Raw genomic sequence first — 10,793 nt, forward strand, 5'->3', positions numbered from 1 at the left:
TAACGGACTCAACAACATTTGTAACGGTTCCATTCTTTCACAAAGAAATGCATTGGATTAACGGTGAAACTCACAAACGTTACCTTTCACGTCGTCTATCCTCTCCGTTTCCAAACCCTAACGTTCGTCATTCATGGCTTCTTGTGACGACGATTTCTCTCTCCTCGGTGACGATAACACCGCCGTCGCCTCCACCACCACCACAGCCAACCCTACGTACCACCATCAACCTTTCTCCTCCGTCCGGTACAAGCCTGTGCAAATCCATCCCCCGCCGATCTCCGCCGGTAGTCCGAAGAACATTTCCGGCGATGACGACGACGGTGATGGATACAGCGACAATAACGCACAGTCGTATCATATCGGAGTGAACCCCTACGAGAACGATTCAATTCCATTTGAGAACGACACGGATGTTAATAGATCGAGAGTTAATACATCAAACGACAAACGAGCCGATCGAGAAGATATCAGTGATAGCGGGACACCGTATAGTTATAAGAGATCGAAAATCAGCTCATCATCCGGCAGCGGCAGCGGAGAGTACCGGAAGGATAGAGAAGAATGGAGTGACACGGCGATAGCGTGTTTATTGGAGGCGTATATGGAGAAATTTGTGCAATTGAATAGAGGGAATTTAAGAGGGAGAGATTGGGAAGAAGTGGCGGCGATGGTGAGCGAAAGATGCGAGAAGCAATCGAAGAGTGTGGAACAGTGTAAGAACAAAGTTGATAATTTGAAGAAGAGGTATAAACTGGAGAGGCATCGGATGAGTAACGGCGGCATTACGATTAGTCATTGGCCATGGTTCAAGCAAATGGAGCAGATTGTTGGGAATTCAGTATCAATAAAAGCTACATCTGAGGAGGACAAAGCCATTGTTCCAATGACCAACTCCGGAACTGGCAGGCAATCGAAAAGGTAATACCTTAAGTACAAAGACGATATGAAATGAGCTTAAATGTGGAAGTTGGGATTCAGATAACCTACCTCAACTTATTTGGGACCGAGTAGTAGTAGTTGTTGTTGTTTGCATTTAATAAAAATCCTTAATTTATTGAGTAGAATGGATATAAATGATTCATATAACCGATTCTAACTGTTGGGGTTTGAAACAAAGATATTTAGTATATGATGACATGAAATGAGCTTAAATGTAGGAGTGGAGATTCATATAGCCGATCTCAACTTGTTTGGGACTGTGGCGTAGTTGTTGTTGCTGTTTGCATCTAATAAAAATCGTTAATTTATTTAGCAGAGCGAATACAAATGATTCATATAATTGATATGGCTTCAAAATATTGATGTTTGATGTAAAACAAGGTTGATCTGCCATTGGTGGAATTTAATATCTCTGTTTGGTTTTTCCATTTTACGCTAATTTTTCTGCTGCAAGGATCACATGAACTTGTGCTGGAAAAAAGATCAATCTTTGTATATGGTTAATGAATGAATCACAGGGAACTGCTTATCAAAGTCGTAATCTTTCTTGCTTTTAGTGGGCTGTAGTCCTTATGTGATTCATTTTTACTACATGTGAATTTTGTTTTCTAATTTGGTAGGAAAAGTTGACATCTTCAATTGTCTTTTAGATATTTAATATTTTTCGAGCTGTCCATTATAGAGAACTAATCAGTTAAATGTGTATTAGTTTTATCAAAGCAAAAAAGTGGAGTTCCTTGTCTTTTCTTTCTTTGATGTAGCAACTATTTGCTAACCTTGTCGTATTCTAGTGAAAATCTGCATATGAAACACTTTACAGTGTTCTTCTTCCTGTTTGGCGAATTATCTAACATTTCTGTTCCTCCTAACCTTCTTCAGATATGGAACAGCGGTGCCTAGTCCCAGCGGACAGATTGTTAAGTCGAAATCTTCTATGAGTCCAAGGTGGAGAAGGGTAGTTCTTAAAATTAGTGGTGCTGCACTAGCTGGAATGACACCAAACACTAATGATGCAAACAACATCGATTCAAAGGTTAATTTACTACCAATATCCTCTTATGTTTTGAAGCAAGACTTGTTTAACCCTGGAAGAAATGAATTGGGCTGAAATTTTTAAGAGTGGTTTGGAGAGGACACGCTACTTGATTATATTCATTCTGAGTGTCAAATTCAAGATATTAGATTATGTTGACATTCTTTACGTGCAAGTTTGGACTTATATTTTCCAAATGAAAGTAGTACAATTTATTTAGGCCAAGAAGCTAAACAAGTCTTTTAAGTTTGAATTTCGAAGTGATTGTAACGCTGAGGAAAGTTTTTTTTCGTACTGTTTGACTATTAGTTGATGTGGCATTTAACAGTCTAGAGCACTAACCTTTACAGCAATTACTAATATACCTCAATCCTAAGCAAGTTGGGGTTGTCTGTATGAATCCCTTACTGTCCATGTCGCTCCATTGGAGTCTGTCTCAGTCAAAAATTATAAACATTTAGTTTCTCTTGTACTAAAAGTAGTTGAGATTTTCTACTGGCATAAAACTCAAAACTCTTTGACAAGACTAAAAGACTTCTATGGAGCATTTGGAACTAAAGTAGACATACTAACATGACTAAAACTTAATTCTTATTTTTTGAACCTTATTTGTGTTCTTGCATATATAAATCTTTTTATTCCCTCTATTTTTGCCTTTGCTTAAGAAATTTTACAAATTTAATTCAAGCTGCTGTGGAAGTAGGTCGGCCTAAGACAAATTGGTCTAGGAATTTTGGGATGACTAAGAACTTTTGATTTTCTCGTAGGATGGTCATTACTTTCTTACCCTGTATTCAGTGAAGAAATCATGTTATGATCACTTGGTGATTTTCCAATTGTACGACCTTCTACGGAAGTGAATACATCACAAACTTAATGTCAATATTACCAGCAAGATGACTGCATAAAAACTTTCCAGCTTGTGTAAGAGAAGTTTATTGGGCAAGCAAGAAGTTGTCACATTTATTGCTGCTACATATTTTACTCTGTTTCCTAAATTAAGTGAGATGCCATTCTTTGTATTTGTAAAAGAGGCAAGTCTCTACTTTATTTTTCAGTGCTGATAATAAAGTTTGAATTTTGAATATACCAGGTGGCCACACTACTTGCAACAGAAGTCTCAATAGCTTGTCGTCTTGGTATAGAGGTATCAGTCAAAAAAGCTCCTGAATTTTTTCCTGAGGAGTATTATTTTTTATGTAATCGGATCCCTTCAAACATGCATGTTAATTGTTGCCATAGGTGGCAATAGTTGTTGGCGGACGCAATTTCTTTTGCGGAGACACATGGGTAACTTCAACTGGATTGGATAGATGTACTGCCTATCAAATTGGGTAATTTCCTCCCGTCTCAGTTATAATTTGTTGTGCAATTGTTAGCTAAGTTTTACTGTTGTTCATTTGGTTTGTTTTCATATAAGAGGCGGAATGATAAACTCACATCCTCATGCGTATGATCTTGATAGTCCAGTCAATGTTTGTAGCTTCTATGTCCTGTTTCTAGTGTTTGGTTTCTATGCTATTTATATCTATGGTAACTCTTTGTTTTGGTTGGATACTTTTGGTAGCTTTTAATAATTAAGATATATTATGATTATGATTGCTTCATTTGTATCTTTATGAATATCGATATTCGTATGACAAAATAGTTGAAATGCATGAGGAGAAAGGATAAAGAACAAAAAAGAATTTAGAGTTTGGTCTATGACGTGCAGAGCAACTTTTTTTAAAAAATGATCTCTGAACTATAGGGGCTTGTACTTTTTACAACCGTGGTATAGGTATTTTTAAAGAAAGGGAAAAGGAAAAAAAATTGAATCTAGAGACTCAAGTCTATCCGTCTATGAACCTCGCGCATAGTGGGAGGCGGGAGCTTTAGTGCACCGGGCTTCCCCTTTATTTTGTAATAACAATTATAGGGGCTTGTGCTCTTTACAACCGTGGAATAAAAACTTCGGTCTACATGCTTATACAAACATGGTCATGATTATTGATTTGGCTAAAATAATTTATTAGTTTAACTTCAAAAAGTTCAATTTGAATATGGTTAGCAGCGGTGGATCCAAGATTTTAAGCTTGTGGGTGCTCACTTCTTTTAATATAAAGTAACTATAAATCTCATAATATAAGTTTACAACTATTTAAACGTAGTAGTTTTAAAGAACTCTTCGTTTCTTAGAAAATGAATTAGCTTGAAGGATTTCTTAGCCGGCCAAATTTTCTCAAGAAAAACAAGAGAACACTGATTTTTTTTTTTAATCACAAGAGATTACATAAATATAAAAGAAAATTTACAACTAAACGTAAAGTAAATGAAGAAAGTTAAATGGAGGAGGAATCACCAAGTTGAAACCAAATTAAAGGAAAAGCCATAAATAAATTATAAAAGGAATGTAGAATCTGTATTGGAGAAAAAGCAGGAAACATTTGACTTCAAAGCAGAAAAAGATAAATTGAGTTATAAACAATTTGCAGCCTCTATGTATCGAACTTTCCAAGGTAAGCCTTCAAGTCAAGGGACGAATTAAAGCATCTATCAGGCTTTTCGATCACTGGATGCTGATGTTTTAATATATCTATCTTATAAAAAGTTCCTATATAGCTATACGTAATTTACATCGGGGTTAATGGGTGCTCATACATCCGGCAGGTTATACATGGGTCTGCCCCTCATGGCTAGTGGAAGAAACAAGGCTACTTTTAACATGGAGAAAATGAAGTTGGATTAAATCATGATTCCAGCCCCAAAATTTGATTTAAAAGGTCAACTAGCTTTGATAATCTCCACCTGCTTTTCTGCTACTCCGTCCTTTACCCTTGTACCATGCTTCCCTTCTTCTGCCCCTCAACATACTCACTAAGTCACCTTGTAACCTCATGTCAATCCCATAGTCCCATACTGACGGCTGCTAACCCAATAGTTTGCTTGGAGTGGAGAATGGTGGTTTGAAGGACATGGTGGCAAGTTGCACAAGGAGAGTGGAGGGGACGGGAATGTGGTTGTATAGTTTGAGTGAGGTTTAATGCGGGTTTAGAGGAGGGGACGGATATGAAGAAGGCAGGAGGAACTAGAGTTGCTGTCAAGTTCTTTATCATTTTGATTCGATTATTAGAAGCATAAGCTAGATTATTTCACACAATCTTTTTACCCTCTCATAAAGATTTAAAAAAAAACTGTTTTACACAATCATGTCTTAAGTATGTGTTGACCAAGGGCAGATATACCCTAGGCCAAGCGGTGTCACGTGACATCGCTTCGTCGAAATAGATTACTAAATATGTATATATAATTAAATGGCAGAAACATAAATGAGAATATATTCATTTACATGACACTGCTTGACACAACATGCTATGTAGCTCTACTGGTCAGGCGCCACTCCTTTCAACTAAAGCTCGCGACTTCGAAGCCAAGCAACTTCATTAGGTATTTTATCCGTAACAAGATGCTTGTCTAGGTTCAAACCACTGGCCTCTTGGAGTTTAACAAAGGTTGAACCTAATAGTCCAGAGTTACACTTGTAAAGAACGGCGACAATATATTGTTTCAATGTTCATGGAAGGATGTTTCTCCTTCGCGGTTGTGCTATTCATCTTCTTTCTCACCAATGAAATTGATTAAGAAGAGTTGTAATAATATACATAAACTGTATTATATATATATATATATATATATATATATATATATGATGTTTTGTAGTGTCTTATGTATTTGTTCTCATTTTAACATGTGACACCGCTCACGAAACATCCTGCGTACATCACTGGTGTTGACTGATGGGTCTAGTTCACTAATGTGAGATAGTTTGCTCTCACTTCCAGACCTTGTAATGGTATTTCGTATTCTTCTTTAATGAACTAATTGTGCCTATCATTCCCTAATCTTGCAGAATGATGGCAACTGTGATGAATTCCATACTTCTGCAGTCGGCATTAGAGAAGGTTGGTGTGCAAACTCGTGTGCAAAGTGCATTTTCCATGCCCGAGCTTACTGAGCCATACAGCAGGCAACGAGCTATGCGGCATCTTGAAAAAGGTAGAGTTGTGATCTTTGGTGGTATTGGAGCTGGTACAGGGAATCCACTCTTCTCTACGGATACAGCTGCAGCACTCAGAGCTTCTGAAAGTACGTAATGTTACACTCGAAATGTCTGTTTTTTTACTGTCTGTGTGGTTAATGATTCAAAGTTTTCCCTTGTCAGTTCATGCTGATGCACTACTCAAGGCCACAAATGTAGACGGTGTCTATGTCTGTGACTCCCGAAATAATAATGTTGCTGCTGAGCATATTTCCTTCAGGGAGATGGTTTCTGGAGGAGATTCCCCATTGGACCTAATGGCTGTTACATTATGCGAGGAGAATGCAATTCCTGGTCCGTGTTTTCTGAGCATGCCCTTTACATTGCCCAACACTATCCTATAGAATGTTGCTCTAATATCCATCTTTCATCAACATACTTCATGGAAGTGAGTTAGTTCCCTTTCTTGACATGCTTTGCTTTTCTTGCAGTTGTTATTTTCAATCTTCATGGGCCTGGAAATATATCAAGAGCGTTATGTGGAGAGCAGGTGGGTACACTGATCGATCAGACAGGACGTGTTAGCTAGCGTTTCTTGAGATACGCGTGGCATTTACCTTCATCTTACTGAATTCCGATGTTAATTTATTAAAGATAAAGAGATTTAGAGAGAGCAGCGTTGAGGCTGCAATGACCATGGAGTTTTCGGAGTTGAACTGTGAACACCCCATGACTTTTATACTCAGATGATAATTCGATCCAACTTCAAACAGATTATTACAGCGATTAAGATATCATGTAGTTCATGGAACTGATGAACTGTATGTTGTAGTTTATATATATTTTTTTAACTGGACTAGTGTTATAGGTTGGATTATAAACATGTGTATTAAGATAAGTTGATGTTCTTGGATGGAAAGCAAGAAAACTTAATTTTTTTTGCTGTATTAGAACTTAAAAAGGACTTAGTTTGCATTGTCTTAAATATACACTTTGGGACCTTCTGGTTTTGGTCCTTTTTTTTTTTTTTTCAAGTCCAAACATCTTTTGCTCTCACCTTCTCTTTCATTTTTCTCTTTCTCATTTCTTTCCTTTTCCTTTTAGAGTCTTGGAGCAACAGTAAAGTTGTCTCCGTTGTGATCAAGTCACACATTCAAGTTGTGAATACTACTATTGCTTGCATTAGGATAAGTTATCTACATCATATCCCTCGAGATGCGGTCCTTTTGGAAGGACTAATGTGGGATGCTTTGTGCATCGGACTGAATGGTTCTTTTTTTCGTCTCTTTCTACCATAAACAAATTTAACAATATAGGCAAGCCGGTGTAACTTTCCATGGTTAGGTGATTTAATAAAGTAAAGCATATGTTAATTAATCAAAGTTAAAGTAAAATGAACTCTAAATTCAAAAACATGGAATGCATGTATTGGGTTGGTGTATACACTAGATGCGGTTAAATTTACCCTCTTTTTCCCTTCGATTTTTAACATAAACAAATCTAACAATATAGGAAAGATGTTTACCGAAAGTTTTGCCCGGAAAGTGGAAAGTTTTGCTTCATTGTTTAACTATATAGAATTTTAATGGTTTTTGACCATTAATTAATATGCCTTTTATACAATACAACAATAAAGTAGAATGTATACATATTTTTTTTTGTCTTAGTGGGATAAAGAGGCAATGAGCGATATAGTAGACGTTCAATCCCTTGCGACTTCTTTGTGCGTTTTACTTTTTTTCATTTTATATAGTTTAAGACATAATTTACATATTATAAATGTATTCTTTTTTTATTTACAACATTAAATTTTTAATTATAAATATGACAACTTAAAAAAACTACTCGGTTATACACGTTGCTAAATCTATTTTTTTGGGTCTTAGTATGCTGATTTTGTGGGAGTTTATCATTTATTTTCTTTACCTTTCGAAATCCCAATCATACATTTTTTATAATTTCGATTGTGCAGCCACTAAATGCTATAAATGCGCCGTGGATTGTACTGAGGCTACATGTACTGATCTCCCGATTACTTACGGAGAGTCCTATAATGGTTTCAAAAAAAAATTGACTGAAAGCTAGTTCACCAAAATATTAATAGGCTATAATACACATGAAAAATGAGAAAATCATCTAATTCTGCTTGTGCAGCCCCTACATGCTATAAATGCATCGTGGATCGTACCGAGACTACACGTACTGATCCCCTAGGCACTTACTAAGGGTCCAATAATGATTTAGGAAAAAAATAACCGAAAGTCAGTTCACTAAAATATTTATGGGCTAACACACACGAAAAAAATAAAAAAATTGCATAATTCTGCTTGTGTGGCCCCTCAAGTTGTAAATGCACCGTGGATCAGGCCAAAAATATACGTACTGATCTCCTAGGTACTTCACGAGTGTCCCATGATGGTTTTGAATTTTTTTTTGACCAGAAGACAGTTCATTAAAATATTCACGGGCAACACACGCGAAAAATGAAAAAATCACCTAATTATGCTTGTGCGAGACCTAAATGCTATGAATGCGCCGTGGATCGTGCCGAGGCTACATATACTGATCTAAGGATACCATAATGGTTTCGATAAAAAATTGACCGAAAGTCAGTTCACCAAAATGTTTATGGGCTAACACACACGAAAAATGAGAAAATCGCCTAATTCCGCTTATGCAACCCTAAATGCTATGATTGTGCCATGGATCGGGCCGAGGCTACACGTACTGATCCCCCGAATACTTAAGGAGGGTCCCATAATGATCTCAGATTTTTTTTACCGGAAGCCATTTCACCAAAATATTCATAGGCACGAAAATTGAGAAAATCATCTAATTTCGCTTATGCGGCCCTCAATGCTGTGAATACACCGTGGATCGAACCGAGGCTACACATACTGATTTCTAGATACTTAACGAGTGTCCCATAATTGTTTCGAAATTTTTTCGACCAAAAGACAGTTCATTAAAATATTCATGGGCAACACACACGAAAAATGATAAAATCGCTTTATTCTGCTTGTGCGAGACCTAAATGCTATGAATGCGTCGTGGATCATGTCGAAGATACACATACTGATCTATCGGGTACTTACAAAGGAACCCATAATGGTTTCGGTAAAAAATTGATCAGAAGTCAGTTCACCAAAATATTTATGGGCTAACACACACAAAAATGATAAAATCGCCTAATTCCACTTGTGCAACCTCTAAATGCTATGATTGTGCTGTGGCTACAAGTACTGATACCCCAGATACTTACGAAGGGTCCCATAATGATCTTGAAAAAAAATTGACCGGAAGCCAGTGCATCAAAATATTCATAGGCTAACAACATGAAAATTGAAAAAATCAACTAATTTCATTTGTGCGGCCCCTAAATGTCATAAATGCGTTGTGGATCATGCTGAGGGTACACGTACTGATCCCTCAGATATTTACAGGAGGTATCATAATGATTTCGAAAAAAACTGATTGAAATCCACTACACCAAAATATTCAAGGGCTAACAACATGAAATATGAGAAAATTACTTAATTTCGCTTGTGTGCTAAATGCTATAAACGCATCGTGGATCATGTCAAGTCTACACATACTGATCCCCTGGGTACTTATAGAGGGTCCCATAATATTTTCTAAGAAAAATTAACCGAAAGTCAGTTCACCAAAATATTTATGAGCTAACACACATAAAAAAAATGAGAAAATCAGCTAATTCTGCTTGTAGGGCCCTAAATGCTATGAATGAATCATGTATCGCTCTGAGTCTACACGTACTGATCTCTCGGTTACTTACGGAGGGTCACATAATAGTTTCGGAAAAAAATTAATCGAAAGTTAGTTCACTAAAATATTAATGTGCTAACACACACGAAAAATAAGGTCTAATTTTGCTTTTGCGGCCCCAAAAGGTTATTAATTCACAATGGATCGAGCCGCGGCTACACGTATTGATACCCTGAGTACTTATAGAGGATCCCATAATGATTTCGGTAAAAAAAGACTAGAAGCCAGTTCATCAAAATAATTATGGGCTAACACACATGACAAATAAGAGAATCATCTAATTCTGCTAATGTGGCCCTAAATGCTTTGAATGCGCCGTGGATTATGCCGAGGCTACACAACTGATCCCCAGGGCACTTACAGATGGTTCGATAATGGCTTCGAAAAAAATTTGACCAGAAGCCAGTTAACCAAAACATTTATGGGCTAACACACACAAAAAATGAGAAAATTGTCAAATTTCTCTTGTGCACCCCTAAATGCAATGAATGTGCCATGGATCGTTACGAGGATACACGTATTGATCCCCTGGGTACTTATAGAGGGTTCCATAATGGTTTTAAAAATTAATTGATGGAAAGTCAGTTCACCAAATTATTCATAGCCTAACACAGACGAAAAATGAGAAATAGCCAAATTCTGCTTAAATGCTATAAATTCACCATGGATCGTGTAGATGCTACACGTACTGATCCTCTGAATACTTACAGAGGGTCTCATAATTGTTTTGTAAAAAAAAATCGGAAGGCAACTCATCAAAATATTCATGGGATAACACACATGAAAAATGAGAAAACCGTCTAATTTTGCTTATGTGATCCTAAATGCTATAAATGCGGCATGGAATGAGCCAACACTACACGTATTGATCCCTTGGATACTTGCGAAGGGTCTAATAATAGTTTTGAATTTTTTTTGACCGAAAGCCAGTTTACCAAAATATTCATGGCTAACGCACACAAAAAATGAGAAAATAGCCAAATTCTGCTTTAACAGCCTCTAAATGCTATAAAT

At 36.8% G+C, this 10,793-nt stretch overlaps 1 protein-coding gene across 1 annotated transcript; it reads left to right on the top strand.

Annotated features, from left to right (window-relative positions):
* Positions 1 to 6,946, top strand: LOC129882082 (uridylate kinase PUMPKIN, chloroplastic). The gene is made up of 7 exons (XM_055956228.1): positions 1 to 921; positions 1,822 to 1,975; positions 3,069 to 3,122; positions 3,218 to 3,309; positions 5,865 to 6,100; positions 6,177 to 6,347; positions 6,485 to 6,946. Exons 1-7 carry the CDS (start codon positions 134 to 136, stop codon positions 6,580 to 6,582), a joined length of 1,593 nt encoding a protein of 530 aa, XP_055812203.1. The 5' UTR covers positions 1 to 133; the 3' UTR covers positions 6,583 to 6,946.
* Positions 6,947 to 10,793: the final 3,847 nt, after the last annotated feature.

This window comes from Solanum dulcamara, chromosome 3 (genome assembly GCF_947179165.1).
Source record: "Solanum dulcamara chromosome 3, daSolDulc1.2, whole genome shotgun sequence".
NCBI classification, from domain to species: Eukaryota; Viridiplantae; Streptophyta; class Magnoliopsida; order Solanales; family Solanaceae; genus Solanum; species Solanum dulcamara.